This window comes from Macrotis lagotis, chromosome 1 (genome assembly GCF_037893015.1).
Source record: "Macrotis lagotis isolate mMagLag1 chromosome 1, bilby.v1.9.chrom.fasta, whole genome shotgun sequence".
Taxonomy (NCBI): Eukaryota; Metazoa; Chordata; class Mammalia; order Peramelemorphia; family Peramelidae; genus Macrotis; species Macrotis lagotis.
Genome location: NC_133658.1, coordinates 646,340,511 through 646,362,600, shown reverse-complemented (window position 1 = coordinate 646,362,600; position 22,090 = coordinate 646,340,511). Strand labels below are relative to the sequence as shown.

The following is a 22,090-nucleotide window of genomic DNA, read 5'->3' as shown; positions in this document are numbered from 1 at the left end:
CCATACAAAGAGAAACTCTTTGGCCAAAACTCAATGTTTGAGAAAAAAAGAGTTGTACTGTAGAGGTGCCTCCCCCATCAATGGTGGGCCCAACCCCCGCCAAGCCCATCCTCTTTCACTTTGCCTGGATAAAGGTTTTTCACTAAGCCAGGCAGAACAAAAATTGTTCAAACACACCTGAGAATTGAGGAGAGACTAGGACAAAAGATTTTAGTGGTATCAGAGTGCACGCACCACTTAGGAGAGTTATCTCTTCCCTCACTATTGTCATAAAACTAAAGAGTAGTTGGAGAAATTACTTTTAGGACTCAGGAGAAGGATCAAGAGAGGAAGGCAATGCTTTAGGAGAAGAGGACCAGCCCTGCAAAACTATGATTCATGACCTCAGGACCTGTATCCTTCCAAAATTGCCTGAAGGAGATGAGATTAATGGTTATTATGTGTATGAGTTGGGGGGGAGGGTAAGTTAACTTGAAAGGTAATTTCCCACAGGTTTAGATAGTTGGAGATTCTAAGGTCTGATTTCTGGTCTCAGAAGAGGCAAGTTCCCGAGGCAAGTTCCCAGATAAATTACACTCCCTCAGAGATGTGATCAAAATGCACAGAACCTATAGTTGATGCCAGACATGAGTTAAGATGTCAAGGATCACAATCCCAAGCTCAAAGGACTTCAGAGGTCATCCAGGTTCAATATCTTTATTTTACTGATGAAAAATTAAGAAGCTACAGTGACTAGTACCAGGTAACATAGATTCTAAGTGACAAAGGTGTGACCAGGACCTAATATAAATTTAATTTAAATTAATTTAACCCAATCCAATAGTATCATTGGCTAATGAATAATTCACTTTGGCAGCAAACATAATATGGCCAAAGAACAGGCCTCAGGGAATCCTAAAGTAAATTGCTAGCTTAGAGAATATACCACCAAGCCATACTTACCAAGGTCATCCCCTGATGAGAAAATGGCTGAGCCAAGCCGTGAACTATAGTGACTATTGGCAAAGGCAGTGAAGCTATTCTGGAGCCTCCGATGCCGTGTATACAGGACTACAAACCCTATTCCCACAGTCACCAGCAGAAGGAATAGTATGGGAACCACAATGGCAGCCACATCAGTTGACCTTCCAGCCTGAAATGCGGATGCATCCCCACCTACAATAGATGACATCAATGAATTAGCTATAGGCCTGAGGGTAGGGGGATGGAGGAGATGACCCCACAAGTTTCCTGCCTGCCCCATGGTCCCCTTTCCCTGACCCATCTTTTGAGATGTGCAAACCTGAGCAGTCTCATTTGACATTTTCCCACATACAACTATTTTTTGATTGCCTGCCATGAGCTGAAAGACCATGGGCCTTGAGAATGCAAATACAGTAATTACATTAGACTCTTAATCACTGCCTTGTTGGTTACTTAGATGATCTCTTGGAAGGGAGACCTTTGTTGGGGGTATCAACACTGATTTCATTAGCCTTATTACTCAAGACCACTTGCTTGTCGTGTACAAGAGGATGTGAAACCAGACCACTAATTACTGAGATTGCAATTATTTTCCCGACTTGGCACCCAAGTTGCACTGAACTGCAATTACCTGAAGCTCCATTAAGTGATATAAAATACTCATTCATTAGAATATTGACTTATAGTCTGTGACTTTTTTTGCCTTTAAAAAAAGAACCCAAACTTTTCTATAAAAATGTTTATATCTATGGAAAAAAATAACAATTTGAAGGTAAGATATAGGCTCTAGATTCCTTTTTTTCTAAATGGAAATGGATACACAGATCAAGGGCAAAACATATATAGAATCTTGACTTTGCCATGAGATAGGGACCCATCTTCTGGGAAAAAACACTGAATAAACCGTTCTCATCTATGCTTGTCTCTGGAATGTTGTCACACAAAGCACTTTGATAAATAGTGACCTATTTATGGGTCATGTGTGTGGTTGCTTTTATTTTTTTAAACTGTTTGGTTTTAACCTAGAGTAAATCACCTCCCATGACTTAACTCAGTTATCAGACTACCTACACAGTGAGTGATAAAGGGAAAGGGAAGCAAACTGGCAGAGAAAGAATAAATACAGGTGTTTGTGTATCCACAGAGTTCATATATGCTATACTGCAAAAGCCAGACATACAATTCCTGCTGATTTTCTGTTGTTTAGGACTAACTGTGCTCCGCTACTGCCCACATCTGCCCCAAACCCTCTCTCATGAGAGCTGTTGGGAAACAACTCTGTCAGGTGCTGACTCTGATCTTTCTGAGCTAATAGCAAAGTTTAATGACAATAGTAGAAAGATAGAGGAGTGAAAGATTACAAAGTAACTTTAAGCCTTCCGAAAGCTGAAGGCAGAAACCAATGAAAATGATGACTTACCAAATCCTAACTCATCATAGAGAAGTACTGCAGGCTCTCCACATATCTGGCCACTGAGAAGGCATCTTGCTTGTACAGAGAAAGTGTAATTGTGACCCATCTTCAGATTAGAAATTTTAAAGAAATTGTCGGTGGTATTTCCAAGGTATGCTGTGATATTCATCACGCTGTCATACATGCGTATCTCGTAACCCTAAGGGCAAACATGTAGACTTGAGCAAATATCGCATACAAAGAACCATACCAAGACAATTTTGGAGTTTTAAGGGATCTCAAATATGTTTTGGTCCAAACCCATCATTTTACAGTGAAGAAAACTGAAGAACAAAATGATCTGATCAGACAGAAATCAAGTCGGATCTCTTGACTTCTAACCTAGAGCTCTTTCCATGAAAAGTAGTAAGGAAAAATGCAGTAGCTTAAAAAAAATGAGAAGTGCAAATCTAGAGACATATCCATCTATAGATAGATTTGGACTATTTGTGTCCGATCTGTAGTAGAGACCTCTGAGCTTGCATTGGTCTGATCAATCGACACACCTGACCCAATATAGTGATGTCAGTTTGATCCTCCTTGAGAACAAAGACAACACCAACTAGTAGGAAAAAAATGGTTAAGTAATTAGAAAGTGGAGATGTTAGGATACAATAAAGAGTTATAACAATATCAAGAAAATGCAATTTCCTTTGTGTGTGACCTCCCTTTACACTGCAAATGTAATCTCTTTATAACTGAACAGGTAACTCCTAGTGGAGAGACTCCAAAGTGTCAAGAGTAGGGATTCAAACCCAGGACTTTTGGACTCCAAGTTGTGAACTCTATCAGTTTAACTATGCTATATTTCCATAAATATTTTAAGGTTACCACATCCAATAACTGACTTTCCTTAGGCTAACCAAATACCTTTAAGTTCAAATTGCTGCCAATTATCTCTTTGGAAAGAGAAGGGTTGATGAGATGACTAATTTATAGGGCAAAATGATTCCTTTGACACAGCTGCTTGAGGACAGCTGCTTACATGGCGGCTCTGAGAAAGGTGCAGCTTGGTGGTGGGGGGGGGGGGGGAGGAGAATCATTCTCTTTCCAGCTCACGATGTCTGCCCCAGACCATCTCCCACTCCTTTAAGTGAAGAGTTCAGGATAGAAAAGTGCTTAGTGTGGTGATTTCTTTCCTTAATGTGCCGTATAAACATTTCGCTAATTAGCAATCACACAGAAAATGGTCCTTTAATTCTCAAGTTCACTGCCTTGCCCTATTTTTCTGCCCTCTATCTATGCCAAGTGTTCTCTTAACGAGCTCATCTCTGAAAGAGCATTTCAACTGGATTTCCAAAGTCAAAAGAGAAAAAAGACAATGAGAATGAATAAGGCACTTACCCTGCTTTCATTAAAATACTTTTCCTTTAAGGCTAGACTTTTCCAAAAAAGGAGAACGTGGTCATTTTCTGTTATAATTTTTAAGGCATCCGGTGCAGATAATGACACTGAAAAGTTAAAGAGATAAGGACCCCCCCCATTAGTGGATATGTACAGGACTCAGGTATCTTTTAGACCAGGGGCAGGGAACATTCAGTCTGTGAAATCATTCGGTCTGGTGCTACCACAGCAACCACAAACAGGACTCAAAATTCAATAAATCTAGGAGTTTTTAATTAAATGTTTGATCAAATATAGCAAGTGAATGAGATGATAAATCTCCAAATGGCCCTTGGCAGAAAATAAGATTCCTCACCCTCATTTTAGACTATGTTTCTTAGCTGGGTGGTCATTGTACTCTGTCCTGAGAGGGACCAAGGGAATGGAGTAGGGAATGACACTGAACTAATGCCCAGTACTTAGCTCTTAGTTCTTGATTTTGCTCTGGCTGATCATTATCCCTCCCCTAGGATTTCTGGCAACAGAGAAAAACGGAGGTATCTGTTGAATTGGGAGGTCTCTTGAGAAGATCTATTCATTAGTTTTTCCTGTTCTCCACATTCCCCAAACATACTTGATAACCTTTAACCACAGATGACCCTCCCTGAAGCTCAAGAAAATACTCTCTTGACTCTGATCCTGATTCCTGAATCTCATTCTAGGACCTTTCCTTCATACACTTCTGCAATTCATTTCATTGAGCCCTAACTGCAGAGAATTAGGAAAGGTTGGAGTTGGGAGAGGAAAGAAATACAGAGTAGAGAAAATATAGTCCTTGCCTTCCTGGATCTTATGGTACAATACAAGCATTTAACACAAATTTAAAAAAAAATACTACCAAATAATACAGGTTAACCCATTAGAAAGGTGAGATCCTCTAGGTGAAAAATTATTGATAGTGGGCTGAGACAATCAAGGAAGGCTTTATGAAAGGGCAGGGCAGGCAGCATTTCAGTTGGGCATTAAAAGACAAGTAGGAACTCCACTGATAGAAATAGGGTAGGAAGAACACTGCAGGCATAGGGTAGATCATCAGGAGAAACAATAAAGTGAGAAAATACAGAACATGTATAGGGGATAGGAGGTTGTTCAGCTTAACTAAACAGGAACATTTAGAGAAGAGCAGTGTCAGATAAAGCTGGAAAGGTAGGATGGGAACAAATTGTGGAGGGTTTTGAATGCCAGATTCAGTTGATCATATTTGATTTGGCAGATAAAATTAGGCAGATTTTGGGCAGAAGAGTGAGTGACATTTAGAGGTATGCAAATAGAATTAACCAATCAACAATTATTAAGATCTTACTATATATATTAGGCACTGGCTAAGTAAACTGTGACAGAATTGAAAAATGCTGCCCTCAAGGAGTTTACATTCTAACTGGGCAGATGACATATATAAATATATAGAGATAACCCCAGGAATTCTAAGAAATGGGGATAAAAAATATATTCTAGCTAGTTCAAGGTAATGGAAATGGAAATAACAGTGTCATGGGAAGAAGTTCAAGTAGGCCAAGAATGCAAGGAAATACTATGCAAAAGACTGAAAAGGTGAAAGAGACCAGGTTTGTAAAGAGATTTCTATATTTAATAGAGCCATTACATTTTATGCTAGAGTCATTGGGAGTCACTAGAGTTTAAGAGATCAAACCTTTAGTAAAATCATTTTGGGGACTGTGTAGAGGATAGACTTGAATGGAAGAGGCTTCCAGCAGGAAGTACAATTAAGAGACCATTGCAATAGTCCAGCCAAGAGGTGAGAATGGTAGCTGTATGAATAGAAAGGAGACGACATATACAAGAGACACTGGAGAAACAGACATGACAAGATTTGACAACCAACTGAATATGTGAAATGAGTGAGGGGTCAAGGATGACACTTAGAAATATTAATTTAGCAGTGGCTTATAGGATGAACTGGAAGAAGATGAGGGGAAAGGCAAGAAAAGCTCAGGGGTACAGATGGGTGCTACCAATGAAAACATAGAAGAGTTCCAATGATAGGGAAAACCACCCAACCCTAATCTCTGCAGGAAACTCACAGTGCCCATTCATGCAAATATGCCCATCTGTACCCACCACTCTACAAGTAAGGGAAACGGGTAAGGATAGGCCTGAAAGAGTTTCCTTATAACTGTAGACAAATTCTAATTCTTGCCTTCTCAAGACAACTGTGGAAATGTTTGCCAAAGGGAAGTGTTCCTATCTCACAACCCTTGAGGACTCCCTCCATCTCAGAGATTTGGGGAAAAGCAGTACAACAATAGTACAGTTGAGTTTGATGCACTACACCATTCTCTGCTGCAAATTGTGTTCTTTTCTTTCCCAACTTGCCATCATTATTTTTCCATGGAACAGAACTGAGCAGAAAAGATGCAGAATTGGTAGATTCAGGGCTATGAAAGACTTCTTGCCCGAATGGCTATTTTGTGTTAACTTTGGAGCTATCTTTCAGATCTAGCTGACATCCAGATAATGCAGTAGCCCCTCATGCTTACCTGTATTAATTTTCACAGTGGCTTCTTTGCTCATGTTTCCAAGCTGCACAATGACATGGTATTTTCCACCGGGTTCCAGTTTGCTAATCCGGTACTCCATCGTGCTGTTTCGGGATCTCACTTTATAATTCCTATCAGTTTTTCGGATTAAATCTCTAACTGCCACAGCATACAACTGGAGGGGAGAAAACCACATTGATGCATACCAGCTGTTTTGCAATGTTTTTTCCTCCTTTCTGGATGTATGACAGATGATATAACATGGGCATATTTAGCCACAGTGACCCTAGGCAACAGTATTCTGAACTCCAGTATTCAGCTGCATCCTCTGAGTACCCATGGGGCCCAAGGAGGTCTCAACCTTATTACAAGAATTTATGAGTAGAACTTTGCCTGAAACCATCAAATATAAACCAAGACCCCACTCACAACTCCAGAGAAGACTGCATTTATCAAGACACCAGCAGAATGGAACAGGGAGGAAAAATATGAACTTAGAATTTAGTTCCCTTTGAAATGACAGCAATCAGAGAGTGCAGCTTGGGAGGAAGAGAGAACTACCCAGTCTTGGGGATCTGTATGTTTGGTGGAAGCTCAATGCTAGATTAAGGAAATAAAGTTTATACTTTCTTCCAATCTGATTGATGTTATGTGGAGATAAAGAAGGAATGAAAGAAAGAATAATGTTCAAAATGGAAAATCCCTTCAATAAATCACCCAAGGAGAAGTCTGTTTAAGTAGTGGTAATCCCAAAGACCCTTCATCTAACTGGTCAAACCTGAGGGCAAGAAAGCAACATTTAGTACTTTAGTTGTCAGTGATCCAGCTCTTAATGAGTGAAAGGTCTGGCTCAGTTGTTCAATCGTGTTGACTCTATGTGATCCCATGGACCACAGCATGCCAAGCCCTTCTGTTCTCTACTATGTTTCCAAAAACTGTGAGGCAGAGGTAAACAGATGAGGTGTTTGAGACAGGTCCCTCATCTGCATGACCCTGATAGGGAACCTGCCTTTGGCAGCTAGAAGGAAAAGCACAACCAGGAAGAAGTAGAGCCAATAGTCAGAGAAAAGTTTTAGGGGCTAAAACTCAGATGGGAAGCAGAGGTTCCTCCCAGAGAAGCCCCTCAATCTCTCACTGGTTTAGATTGGGCTTCAGAGAGAAGGGATAGATACACTGTTGAGCTGTCAACCACAAAGATCCCCAAGGACCTTCTTTAGCTGCTGGCCACAAGGCCCCAGGACAGGTAGCTGGCTGGCTCACCATATCCTGGTCAGGAGAGTCATATGGCGATTCCCATTTGATGACAGCTGAGGTCTTGCCAATGTCCACTGCATGAAGATGTCGGGGAGGGAGTCTGCTGTCCGGGATCATCTTCACAACAATGTAGTCAGAAGGTGGGCCTTGGTATGGGACTACTACCCGAACCTGGAGCCAAGCACACCCACCCCAAACAAGACATGATTACAAATGCCCTCAGATAAGATCAGTGGATTTTACAGAAAATGGCTCAGGGATGCTCAGTGTCACAGAGAGAGCCACAAAGGCAATTTCCCTATGATCCAGAAGGGCAAACTGAGGATGAGTAAGTTGTCTGGAGGTCACAAAGCTATACCGTAAAGAGATCACAGATCTCCAGCTCTTCTGGGTCAGAGGCTCAACATTTCAGTCATTTAGCTGCCCTTTAAAAGAAGGAAGTTGTGAGCCTAAGAGAAACATACCAGAAATAAGTACTGTTCATCTCTGTTGACAATGACTGTGCTATTGTGGAATGAGGTAGTCAGGTTCTTTGGGTTGCGGTAGAGGTCAAGGAAGGACGTGGCGTAGAAAACCCCATATACCTGGTAGAAGCCAAAGAACAAGATGAGTGATTAGAAAATAATTTTCTCCAAAAGTATAGGGAAAGGAGGCATAGAGTTCATTCTAGCTTTCCCTGCCACTGACAGAGGTGCTTTCTACATTCATTATAGAACACTATTTCTGTCAGATTCCAGAAAATGTCCACAGTACAAGGAAAAATCCTAAGAACAAAGCTTATTCTAACATACAAGATCTAATAGGACACCACTAGGAGGAACCTTTTTACTCATATAGTTCACAGGTTAGAGTCCAAGGCATTCCAGGAAAGCATAAGCATATATCATTTGCCAGGAAAAAGAAGATGATGTCATTCCAAAGGGTCATACCAAATAGCCTAAAAGCAAAACCTTATCTTCTTAAACTGTTTCAGGGATGGTACAACAGTAGTAGTTTGAACCCCTCGAGTTCCATTCACTGACCTGGGTTACAGGAGTGAACCTGGGCAGTATTTGTGAAGGTTCTCCCTCTGACTCACCACATTCCTCGGTCCAGTCCAGGTGCACTCTACTGCGGTCTGATTGACAGCTTTGGCTTTGAGGCTAGGAGAGGGTGGACGAGTGCCTCTGGTCATCACATGCTCAAAAGCCAGAGGACTGTCACCCAGGTCTGTCTTGGCCCAGACAGAAATCTCATAGGAGGTGTGAGCAGTTAGATTATTCACTAAGAAGTCAGGGGGCAGACAAGAAAAGTAGGTTATAGTTTGTAACTTCATATAAAGATTCACTATAACAACGTAGAAATTATTTCCATAGTTATAGCTCACATATGATAAGATATTTTCATCAGGTTATCTTTCCAACATCATCTCTGGCAAGACCTGATTCTTTAGAGGTATTAAGATACTCCTCAGAAGCAACATGATAGTGAAGCCAAAGAATCTCAGAATCATGTAAACTTGGGTTCAAATCCTACTTCCTATTTATTAGCTGAGGAACCTTAGGTTAAGTCAATTAACTTCTTTGTGTTTCAGGCAATTTCCAGTTATGAAGCAAAACCCTAATTAGGTCGGTTGGATCAACATCCCTATAGGGAGTACTCAATTAATGAGATCATATAGTTCTTGGAGTAAAAATGGGGGAACAGTCTAGAAGTAAGATTTTTCGTGGGGTTCTTACTCTGTCCTTTTTAATTTAGACTTGGCAGGGGAAGACAAGACCCAAGTGCAGATGATAATGGTGGAGTTTTCCCTTATGTGTTCATTACTAAACCACCATTTATTAAGTGCCTGTATGCAAAGTATTGTGTTAGGCTTTGGGGGAGATAAAATAATAATAAAATCATAGTTTCTGCCATCAAAAAGATGGAACCTTTTCTTTTCAACATTCATCTTTTTTGCAAGCTTTTGAGTTCCACATTTTCTACCACCCACCTTTCCCTCTTCCCTCCCAATGGCAGTGATATAGGTTGTACATGTAAAACTGCAACACATCTTTTCAGATTCCTATTTCCCCAAACATTCTGTATTATCAAGTTATTTTTCCCCATTTGATAAGAACAAATAGGATAAGAACAAACAGTTCTCAGGAAGAAATTCAAGCTAATAGTTATATGAAAAAAATAATTCAAATCATTGATAATTGGTAAAATGCAAATTAAGCAGCTCTGAAGTTCTCCTTCATGTATCCAATACATTGGCAAATATGATAATAAGTAAAAAATGTTTATGGGGCTGTGAGAAAACAGACATTTAAATACACTGTTGAAAGATCTGTGAATTGGTCCAGACATTCTGGAAACCAATTTGGAACTAAACCCAAAGAGTAAACAAACTGCATACTCTTTGATTGAATGATTCTACTACTAAATCTATTCCTGGAAAAGATAAAAAAATTAAAAAAATTATGAAGATATAAAATCTATTCACATGCACAAACACAAAATACTTATTGCAACTTTTTGTAACATGGTAAAAAACTGGAAACTAAAGCAATGCCTATCAGCTGGCTGAACAAATCATGATATATCAATTTAATAGAATATTACTGTGTATAAGAAATGATGAAAGGGTTCAGGAGAACCTGGGATGATTTATTTGAACTGATGCAGAGTGAAGTGTAGAAACAAAACAATTTCTATAGCAACTTTCACTGCAAAGACTTGATACTCTGAAAGATTTGAGATCTCTTGTTCAGTACCATGTTCAATCTGTAGTTATTCAATCACAACTACAGAGGATGAATGATGATACTTATCACTTCCTAACAGAAAGATGATACACTCAGGATGAAGAATGAGTATATAGTTTTGGACATGGTAAATATGGAAATTTGGTTGACTGACTATGCATTATTTGTTATAATAACATTATTTTTTCTTTCTTTTAAATGGAAGGATGATGGGAGAGAAAATACATTTTTGTTAATGAAAAAAAAAGTTAGAACCACAGGAATTTAGAATTAAAAGTAATCCTAGCAATTATCTACTCTAGCCTCATATCAATCCCTACCATCCTCCAAAACATCCGGAAGAAATGGTTAGCCATCTCTACCTGAAGACATGCAGTTATGTCTTCAGCTGATGGGAGCTCATCACCTTCCCAAATCAGCCTGTTATAATTCAGCTGAAATTATTAAGAGATTTTCTTCTAGGTCCAAGCAAAACAAGTCCAATCGTAATCCAAAACTTGAACATAAGTATAATTTGCCCTTCAACTCTTCTCTGAGTTTATTTTGACTAATCCTCTTAAGGAATGATTATAAGTCTCCTCCCCATTTTGGCCTTCCTCCCATGAACATGAGCTTCTCAATCACGTGACCAAAAATAGTAGAGTGATATCTAGCCGGACCTTGGAAGACTAAAGTATACTATAATGGGATTATCGATTCCCTCAATCAGGATACTATGTGTCTATTCCATCTAAAATTGAAAAACCCATATCACTAGGATCTGGGGTAGGAGTCATGGGTAAAGAGATGCACAGGGCCTAGAGAAAAGGGATGAATTAAGATCATGGATGCTGGGAACACTGCAATGACTTGAATGGCCCAATCCCCAATAATACAAAAGATGTTTACAGGGAATGACTTTTTATTTCCTTCTTCCTAATTTACTAAAGTTCCCACTCTAGACCTAGAATAGAAAGGCAAGTAGGAATAGGGAGGTAGAAAGGTCCAGGACCAAGCATGTTAGCAACACATCTTGTTAAAACAGGAGAGGAAACATGGGACTGACTCCTTAGCAGTGGCACCTAAGAAAGAAAGGCACTTCCAACTGTAGCCATGGATCTCTGGCATCAGCACATCCTGGTTGGAAAACCATAAAGGAATAGGGAAGAGATTCTCTCTGGAAACAAAGGTAGAAAGACCCAGAGAACGGCATAATGCAGAGCAGAAGTGACTTGTATTCTATTGAAGGCTTGATGGAGGGACTTGGGACTGGATGACCTTTAAGATCCTTTCAATCCTAAGATTCTAAGGTTCAATCAATTCTAAGATTCAATCCCATGTTTCTAAGTGACAGCTGCCAACTATAAAAGAGTCAGAAAAAAAGAAACATATACACAGACAGACACCATAAAAATCAGACATACAACTTCATTACTTTACAGTACAGGAATAGTTAAAATTTTTCAAATAGTTTTGGCACTTGGTTTCCATAATTTTGGAAATCCATTTATAAGACTACAGCCCTAGTTAATGAAGGAAGATAAGTGATGGATTACTTTGGAGAGCTATGAAAGAAAGGGGCTATCCACATCAGTCCTTCATATTTCAGAGTGACCTCCCTCATGGAAAGCTTTAACTTAGGCAAAGGAAAAAGCTTAGCCATGATAAGGTAGCCTTTCCTTAGTGCATTTTCAGATCAAAAACTTCATGTTTTCAGGAACGAGAGAGAGTACCAATACATTTTTTTTTTTGCCTTGCCAGAGAGAGTTTGAGCAAGGAATACCACTTTGGTTGGTCAATATAATAAACCCAACCTGGAATGTTTATAGGAAATGGTTTCCATTTTCCTTTCTAAAAGAAAAAGAATCTTAGACCTTCAAGAGAACCTGAGAGGTCATCTAGTCCAACCCTCTGTGTGGCACAGCAGACCTGAATTAATCTTTCCTTCCTTCCTTCCTCCCACTCTCCTTCCTCCCTCCCTCCCTTCTTTCTTCCTTTTTTCTTCCTCCTTTCCTTCCTTTTCTCCTTCCTTCCTTTCTCACTTCCTCTCTTTCTCCCCTCTTCCTTCCTTCTTTCTCCTTCCTCCCTTTTCCTCCCTCACTCCCTTCCTTCTTCCTTCCTTCCTTTTCCTCCCTCCCTCCCTTCCTTTCTTCCTTCCCAGAATGACATCTAAACTATCCAGAATGAAAGGGACTCTTTCCAATCTGAATGACCTTCAAGGGAAGGAAATTCCACAAGGGCATTCACTGACTAGTTCCTTTTTCTTTTTTTAGGTTTTTGTAAGGCAAATGGGGTTAAATGGCTTGCCCAAGGCCACACAGCTAGGTAATGATTAAGTGTCTGAGACCGGATTTGAACCCAGGTACTCTTGATGCCAGGGCTGGTGGCTTTATCTACTGTGCCACCTAGCAGCCCTACTGACTAGTTCCAACATTGAAAAACCTATGCTGCTCAGAAATAAATACCTCATTGAACCTCAGTCCCACCTGTTGCATGTCAACCGGCTGCCACATTTTACCTTTGTGTGACGTTATCTCCCCATGTAGGAATAACGTCCTCGTCTCTTGTCTGTGAGTATCGAAGGCCCAGAAGAGGTTCACCACATAACCATTCACCTGCAAACACCAAGACACAGAGTTATCATGGTGGTAATTGCACGCTTCTTCCTCTGATATTGAAGAGACTGAAACAAGCAAGACCGAAACAAAACTACTACTTCCTTTTTAATGAAATCTCATGTTAATTAATCTATGTTTATTTAACACCTATTCTGTGCCAGGCAATGGAGACAGACAAAAAGATAACATACATGTAGCTGTACATATCTAGGTATATACAGAATAAATACAAGACAATCTAAAGAATAATTTTGAAATGGTGATGACATCCTAACAATTAGGAGAATCATGAAAGGCTTCCCAATAATGTGGAAAGTGAGACCTGAGATGAGCCCGGAAGATGCTAGGGATGCTTGAGATGCAGAAGTGAGGAGGGAGTGAATTCCAGACTAATGGGATTGGGTGGGTTGAACGGAAAGGAGCCAGCACCAAGGAGCATCAAGGAGCACTTCATTGTGAAAAGAAAATAAGCATAAGGCACTGGGTTTGTGTGTATGTGTGTGTGTGTGTGTGGGGGGGGGGGGTGTAGGGGATTTCTCTAGCCTGAGTTCCCATGTGATCTGCAAACTTTTGTCCGTCATCCCTCTGAGGCAGAGATGCACATAAAGCTTGTGAAACAGATAAAAATGAAAATCTGGGGTACCACCTCACAAACCCCAAACCATAGGAATTTTGTTCCAGCAATAAGAGTTGAAAGGCATATAATCATCCAATCCTCTTCCCTGATTTTATAGGTGGGTAAACTGAGGCCCAAAGAAGGGAAGTTACTACCTCAAGATCACACTTCAAAGCAGTGTCAGATCTGAGACTAGAATCTAAGTCTCCTTAGTTTCAAGAGTCAACATACTCCAAATAATTAAGAGCTAGAATTACAATGAATTGCCTTGAGCCTCCCCATCACTGGAGGCTCCTGCCCCTACTCTGGGGGCACCCACACACACACCTCCTATTCATTCCTATTGTCACATTCACCGGGAAGCCGCAAGAGCTCCACCTGACTCTAGAGGACACTCAAGGGGATGACTCTGGTTCTTGCTCAAGGTCTCTGGGGAAAGTGGGGCCCAGGGGTGAGGAGGAGTCTGTGGGACAGGGGGATAGGGGGGTAAAGAGAAGGAAGCTGGGAAAGGAAATAGATGGAATCTGCTTTTCCCTGGGAAAGTATCAGAGCCTCTCCCTACAAAGGCTCTTCTTCCAGTGTATGAAACACTGCATTAGCTCGTAGCGCCAGGAAATCCAATAAAGCTGAAAATTACAGGGCACCCGTTCTCTGTTAACACCGAGTCTTTATTTGCACTGTAGCTGTGAACCATTTAATTACATGGTTTAAAAAAAAAAAAAAAGAAAGCACCAGGCTGAGGCAGGATAATTATACATGAAGATCCAAGTAATTCTTCTGCTGTGGGGTGGAGAATGTGGGGGGCATGGGGGGAGCTGGGAGAGGTGAAAGGAAGGAAGCCGACCTGGCTGGGGCATGACTACATTGCTAGAGTTACTCATTTCTCTTGATCCAACTGAAACTGTGACACCCTGGTTCCCAAGCTGGGTGAAGTCTGTCACTTGAGGCACCTGAGTCTGCACCTGGGGAATGAGCCATCTCTCTGGTCCCCCCCAACTGCTGAGTAAGAATCCTGGTGTTACCTTAAAGTTGCTATCCATTATGAGGGTGAGACTGAGAGAATTTTCACTGTAGCTCTCAATGTGGATAATTGGTGGTGGAATCACTGAAAGCAGAAAAGAATTAAACATGAGAATTCTAAGGAAGGAAAACGAAGCCTGCAACTTGGGAGAGCCTTCGCTGTTTCCTGTTCTATGGACACAGGACTCTTTTGGTCTGAGTTCGTAAGGGATTCCCCTTGCAGGAGATTGCCCACTTGTCCTGCCTCCCTCAGTCACCTAAGCCCCCCGGTGAATTAAGGCTGCACAATGTGTCTTTCTTTTAAATGACACCAGCCCAGCTTCCAAAGGTACTAGGATCACAGTGGGCATCCTCTCACTAGTGAACATTTCCCATTCACATCCCTTTAGGAGGCTGTAGGCTAAGGTGGTAGGGTTTTTAATTTCATTTAGTCGTGTCCAACTCTTCATGATCCTATTTTGGGGTTTTCTTGGCAAAGATACAAGAGTGGGTTGCCATTTCCTTTTCCAGCTCATTTTACAGATGAGAAAACTGAGGTAAATAAGGTGAAGTGACTTGCCCAGGGTCACACAGCTAGTAAGGTCTGAAGTCAGAATTGAACTCAGATCTACCTGACTCCAAGGCTGATGCCTTTATATACTGTGTCACCTTGCTGCCCTTTGTATGGTAAGATAGACAACTACCACACTGGTATTTTATCCCACTTCGCTGCCCTTTGTATGGTAAGATAGACAGCCACTACTCTCTCTAGAGTCAAAAGAAACAGATTCAAATCCCATCTCTGATCAACTATATGTCCGATTCTGGGTCTGTTTCCTCCCTAGCTGTAAAATGAGTGGGTTTGCTCAGAGGGCCTCTGATAAGACCCTTAGATCATTTGTTTCTTACAATCATTTTACATGGCAGGTGTGTGCATATCATTCCCATGACGATGAGATTTATTTAGATGAGGATATTTAGGCTCAGGAACTTGCCCGAAGTCTCATAGCTTGAGATAGGGTTGGAACCTAATATATTCATCCAGTGCTCTTTAAACTTTCCCACAATGATAACTCCCATTCTTTAACATGGTATACTTTGAACCACTAAACAATGTGTCATAATGAAAATTTCTGAGTATAATGCTCATACCAAAGCTAAGAACCAAAGGGGAGCAAGCAACCCCTCAATAAATGTCTATAAGAAAGGTGATGTCGGGGGCGGCTAGGTGGCGCAGTGGATAAAGCACCGGCCCTGGAGTTAGGAGTACCTGGGTTCAAATCTGGTCTCAGACACTTAATAATTACCTAGCTGTGTGGCCTTGGGCAAGCCACTTAACCCCATTTGCCTTACAAAAAAACCTTAAAAAAAAAAAGGTGATGTCCTCTCAGGTCTCCTTCAACTTGGAGACTATTTGATTCTGTACCCTCTTTACCAAACCTCTCACAGAAAATTTCCTTTAAAAGTCACCAATAAGTGATTTCCTTGAAAAACTGAGTGAGGGAGACATCGGTAATTCCAGGGGCAGTAATCCCACTTTTGGATAGTTCTAAATGCTAGGAAGCTTTCCCACTCCCCCCACCTCATAGTCAAGCCTAAATCTGCTTCTATGGAGCTTCTACCTATTTCTCATACTTTTGCCTGTGGGGTCAAGAAGAACAAGATCAATTCCTTATCCATATGACAGACCCTCAACTAGATTAAGGCAGCTATTTTGCTGTGTCTTCTTGCATTAAAGACTCTCAGCTCATTTGTCCTTTTCTCATATGACATAAACTTGATACCCTTTTAGGAGGAGGCCCAAAAGGCATAGCTAGAAACTTTTTCTCACAGGCCTCAGGTTTCAAGGTGGTTACCTCCAAGTACAACAGAATTTCTTTTCTGATTTTAAAAGTCACAGATGCAAGGTAAGGTTGCCTGGTTTCAAGGTGAAAATCAGGAACTCAATTAGAAAACGGTTTGCTATGGAGAAATTAATTTCAGTCCTTATTTAGCTCATAGGACCACATATCAGTGACCCATGGTGTTCAAGACAGTGAACTAAGTCCAACAATGACCTTTAGCTCTTAGCTCTGGACATAGTCTAGACACCACCAGCACTAGCATTATTGGCAAACTGTGACAAAGAATTTTTAATGGTAAATTTATTTGTGAACTCTAAAATATAGAAGGCAAAATACTTATCATTTCCCAAACACATAAAACTTTAGGAACAAGGATGGTACACTATTGGTCCTAGGTGGCTTAGCTACAGTCTGACTAGAGGTAAGGGGATATAGCTAAAGGGACCTCTATAGGTCCCTGTGAATCTCTGAATTATATTAAATATTCCATTCTAAAAAAAAAAAAGAAAATGAAAAAATTGTTAGGAATGAAAAACATATCCAAACCATTACCCCACAAAATATATTTATAAATTATCAGGAATAAGCCAGAGAAAAGATTCTAAACTGTTTCTTCATCCCCAGACCCATTTCAAAAGATGTGGTAAAGATGTCCTTTACCACATCTGTAGGCACTGGGATCATTTACCTTTTCCTTTTATGGTGGTGATGGATTTTGAATCGCTCCAGTTTCCTATTCCACGACTGGTAACCGCGGCGACCTTTTAAATGAAAAGTGAGTTAATATGAATTAAGGGCAATGCACCAGAAATCAGGGATACCCAGTGAGCTACAACATTAAGAAATGACATAAAGATGCCATTTCTCTAATGGCAGCAAATGAAGTGGAGGAGATGGAGGGGATATAAAGGAGCAGTCCCTTGTCAGGGGCAATGAAGGGATTGTCAGAGTCCTAAGAAAATGGGATCATACAGATTGACATGCCCAAGTTCTTTCTAGAATGTTTATGCAGGGCTGAAGGAAAAAGGCCACAGAAACGAATCAGTGTTATGGAATCATTAGTCTGTGGACAAGGATGATCTCATATTATTAATACTTTGTACAAATATGCCCTCTCTTCTTTAAGGTTGTCAAAACACCAAGTCTGTTTATAATTGTAATGTGACACAGCTGCCCCCTCACATTGTGGTGGAAGATGAACAAGGGGAATAACATGGAATGCACATGAGTCTGGGAGCTAAGGGAACATACTGGTTAAATTCTGGAAAGAGATGTTATACAAGTCAACCCAATCCCCCAATGTAAGACCTGCTTATGGCTTCTTGGGAGACTTGTCACGTCTACTGCTAATGCAAATTCCAAGTGTGGGAAAGCTGGACAATTTTCTAGCTTATTCTAAACCTGGTGCTATAATGGATGGGCTATTTCAGTTGACATTAGGAAACCTAGGTTCAAATCCCATCTCAGATATTTACTACCTGGGCAACTCTAGGCAAGTTTCTTTAATCCACCAGGCTATTTATTTCTCTATAAAATGAGGAAATTGGACTCAAGGGCTTTCTTGGTCTCTTCAAGGTTTTCATGTGATTTTTTTTTTCTAGAAAATAGTTTTTCACTGTTCCCGGTGAGGATACATTCATATTTTATTGGGAAAATTAACAAATATCCAAAAATCTTTTGATTATAAAGTATTCTGGATCATCCATCCAAGATAGTGACTCCATTAGAACAGACAAATGAGAAGGGACTATATTATTAACACAGTCCGATCACTAAGACTGGACTGTGGTGCTGCCTCCTTGCCAACATGGTGGAAGCATTCTCACTGGTTCTAATGAAGCTCCCTGAATGAGGAGATATGACAGAACGCACACTTGGCTGAGTTGAAAAGGCATCGCACTTTACCAACTGCACCTGCCTTGATCTACACTCCCCCACAGAGCATCCTAATAGGAGTTCAGCTGTGTTAGTATTGACTGGGGGAAGTAGGGAATCCAGGGTGGGAGGACATTCAAATTTTAGGGCCTAGGCTTTTTTAAGATTTTGAAGCCACATCTGAAAGGGTTCTCCAGGAAATTAACTATATGGACTAATTAAATAGGTTGTATATTTTTAAAGTCACTAATGTGACTCCAAAACAAACCATTTCAAGGTACTCAAAAAAGTGTCAATAAGATTGAAAGATTCTGAAAATGTGAAAACAGACATTAAAGATAAAAATAGCTGGCATTTACATAGACTTTCAAAATACATTGCACAAGTCTCATTTGATCTTCAAAACAATGCAGCAAGGTGGATCTATTATCCCCATTTTCTAGATGAGGCAACAGACTCAGAGGGTCATAACATCAGAAGTGGGGAGTGAAACCAGTTTTCTGTTCACTCTGAGTCCAGTCTTCTTTCCACTATATCATTTATCAACTCACTCTTAGGGTATATAAAGTGTTGACCAACAAGTTCTTTATTTCAGTGTAGTTACTAGGTGCTCTTTGGGAGGCCCACATCTTGGTACCACTTCTACCATATTCCACCTAAGGTCAAGAGAGAAAAGAAAAAAAAACATACAGTCAGGGAAAAAAAAGATTCCCAAGGTAAAAAGACTGGCCCATTCTAAATAACTAAGTACAGGAGAAATGGAGGAATTAAACAGTCTTATGAACTGATCATAAAGATCTTCCTCTGGTTCCAGCATGCCCACAAACCTGTGGTGTAGGATGGAGGCGTGCCTACCAGATACTTACAATGTATTCTCGGACAAGTCCATGGGAATTGGCAGGGGGAGCCCACTGACCCACTATCACACCTTCGACTTCCTTGTGAAGCGACAACTGGAGATTCCGGGGAGCATCTGGAACTGGTAAAGAGATGGATCTGACTTAAAACCAAATTGTATGCTAGAGTGAGGGGATCACTGCTGCCCCCAACGGTTGGATATCAGGATGGTTATTCCCCTTCTTTTGTCCCAAATTCAAGTTACTTAAAATTTATGGTGCCCATACTCAGAATTTGCGTTAGAGTGGAAGATAACCATCATGCGTGGATAAGCCCCTAAAATACCAAAAGCCATGACTTAGGAAGTAAGGAAACTTTTGAAACAAGCAAGTCAGAACTCCTATATCTAAGTGAGTTCTGACTTCTTCTAAGCAGTCATAGTATATTTATTTTCACACGGTTGCCCTGCTCAGAATCATTTCAGAATTCCCCTTTTGCATGCAAAGTCAGTGCAGGAGTCACACAAGAAAGTTTACTTTCTTTCTCATCTTGCACCAAAAATAACTTACAGCTGACCTGTTACCTTATTTCCCTAGGTCTGACTCTAAATGACCTTTGAGTTGTTTCAAAATACACTGAGAAGGAAAAGGTGGAATATTTAAAGGAATGAGTTTGCAGGTTCTTGTGGCAATTCCAAATTGGGAATTCTAGATGTTTTAAAACACTGACCATGTACCTGAAATCCAAGTTGACTACTCTAGAGATAATATTCATTGCTTCATAATCTTTTGGCTTTAAAAAAAAATTAATCAGACCCATCTCTTTAGTGATGTAATCAATCAGTTCAAGCAATGGGGAACAAGTCGGAGGAATAGAGCAAGGGTTTTGGGAAAGGAAGAAATACTCAAAAAGGATAGTAGTGGTACCAGGAACCTAGGAATAAAAGATCAGAACATTAATCAATGAATAAAAATAGCATAAGACTGATCTATAGCTCACGCAGACCTTTGCTAATCAAGTCCAAAGTTAAGGGGGTAAGGAATCAGCCAGGTAGTCATCTCTAGGAGGTAGCTTAGGAAGGCCCAGCTGGGTCCTGCCAGCCAACCACACTTACGTCCTTCTGGGGTTCTGAGGGTGATAAAGTCGTTGGTATTATGCACTTTCGTCAGACACTGTACTTGCACTTTGACCTGATAGGTGGTGTCAGGCTTCAGGACTTTCAAAATGCTGATGGTTTTATTGCTATTCGTCTCCAGTGTTTTCCAGATGCTCTCACCAACCATCCTGGGTGAGAAAACAAAGGTGTTTCAGCCCTGGAGCAACACAGAGGTGACTATGAATATATAGTTCAATTTAAAAGCAGCCACAATGGGTCACTTTTCATTACATAGGCATCAGAACATCCAATGATAGGGAGGACCTTTTTTACTCTTCATGTTATGTTAATGATTGTTAATGAATGAACTGTGAGCTGAGAGGCAGCCAAGCCCACTGCAAAGAACCTCTCAATGGAGGAGCTGGAAGATACCTGGAAACTGAAGCCTTCCTTCACCATTACTTCATGACAACCTTGTGATTTGTTTCCCAAAATCCTACCTATTTTCACTTTCTGTCACTCTAAATGATCCACAGTCTATGCCAATGACAGTCATCACTTTTGCTTTTATTGACTAATAAGCAGATGCTCTCCACCATGCTTCCTTACTCTGGTTCTGGGATTTCATGAAGAAATTGATATAACTTTCTCAATACACACTCCAGTCAAGCCTCTTAACCCTCAGTTTCCTTGCCTGTAAATTGAGGACAGGTGGACCTTCTGGTACAAATTCTGTGTTCTTAATGCTATTCCCTGTACCTCTTAACTATCTTGCTGTATGTCTGTGTTAAGTATAATTCTTGAGCTATATATAACCCATGACTGAACTTAATTCCAAGAGTCAACAATACTGATTATAGCAATAATGTCATGTTTGGCTCCTTCCATCAGGATCCCTAGAGTTTACTCTAACCATACTAATATTTTGTGAATCTGTGTATAGATATCTAAGACAGGGGTTTTTGGATTCCTGGACTTGGTATTCTATGAATTTGTGGACCTGTTGCTATTTTACTTTCCTCAACTGTATCTAAATTTTTGCATCTATTTAAGGAATTTTCTCTTCCCTCTTCCCTTCCATTTTCCATCTTTCTAACACTCTCTGCTGTCCCAGGCCATCTTCCTTGCTCTTCTCTTCCTTTTTTCCCCTCCAAATCAATTAACTAGTTAATTTTACATTGTCCTCTTCTCTTGATTATCATTCCCAATCCCAAATTTTCTTATCATTCCTTTTAGTGCTCATCCCTTTCTAAACCCCTTTCCTACACTGGATTATTCCTACTAACCTCCCCTGCTTTAATCATTTTCTGCTTAAAACTGGGAGATTAAGTCATGTAGTCATGTGGACCAGCATCACTACAAATATATGTCATCTAATTACAATGCAACGCTAAATGTCAATCCTTCTAACTCTTCCTTGACTATCATTTTCCCCACTGCAGCTATTTCAAACCTGCCCTTCTCAAGTTACCTACCCTATCTCCCCCCCCAATAAATTATTTTATATTTATTTTGTATATATTAGATTTACTTGTCTGCAAACCTGCTGTATCCCTTCCAGCAGAGTATCCTCGAGGGCAGGGGCTCTCTCACTCATATTTTTTGTTTTGTTTTACAACTAGCTCGCCCTTTCTTGATCAACATGGACTTACTTTTTCTTTTTTAATTTAAGGCAATGGAGTTAAGTAACTTGCCCTGGATCCCACAGCTAGGCAATTATTAAGTGTCTATGGTTGGATTTGACTTGGAGTCCTCCTGATTCCAGGGCCAGTGCTCTATCTACTACACCACCTAGCTGCCTTGACTTACTTTGTTTTTGACTTGAGCTGGTTCACTTCTCTTCCCTGGGCTCCCTCCCCAGAGCTTAACCTGCTGATGCCAGACTTATTGAAGGTGATAAGAAAGAACCTACTACCTCTGTAGCCCCTGGTGACTAGATAATCTCT

The 22,090-nt window shown here is 40.5% G+C and overlaps 1 protein-coding gene across 1 annotated transcript in view; it reads right to left on the bottom strand.

The window, feature by feature from the left end:
* The window catches only part of SORL1 (sortilin related receptor 1), a 198,660-nt gene that overhangs the window by 940 nt on the left and 175,630 nt on the right, over positions 1-22,090 (bottom strand). Inside the window, exons 35-47 of the mRNA XM_074215297.1 lie at positions 20,163-20,332; positions 19,078-19,190; positions 18,763-18,867; positions 17,025-17,097; positions 14,516-14,598; positions 12,778-12,874; positions 8,630-8,814; positions 8,016-8,135; positions 7,558-7,722; positions 6,298-6,472; positions 3,761-3,867; positions 2,384-2,576; positions 943-1,155 (exon numbers count right to left, since the gene is read on the bottom strand). Coding sequence (XP_074071398.1) covers positions 943-1,155; positions 2,384-2,576; positions 3,761-3,867; positions 6,298-6,472; positions 7,558-7,722; positions 8,016-8,135; positions 8,630-8,814; positions 12,778-12,874; positions 14,516-14,598; positions 17,025-17,097; positions 18,763-18,867; positions 19,078-19,190; positions 20,163-20,332 — 1,799 coding nt within the window. The remainder of the gene's footprint in view (positions 1-942; positions 1,156-2,383; positions 2,577-3,760; positions 3,868-6,297; positions 6,473-7,557; positions 7,723-8,015; positions 8,136-8,629; positions 8,815-12,777; positions 12,875-14,515; positions 14,599-17,024; positions 17,098-18,762; positions 18,868-19,077; positions 19,191-20,162; positions 20,333-22,090) is intronic.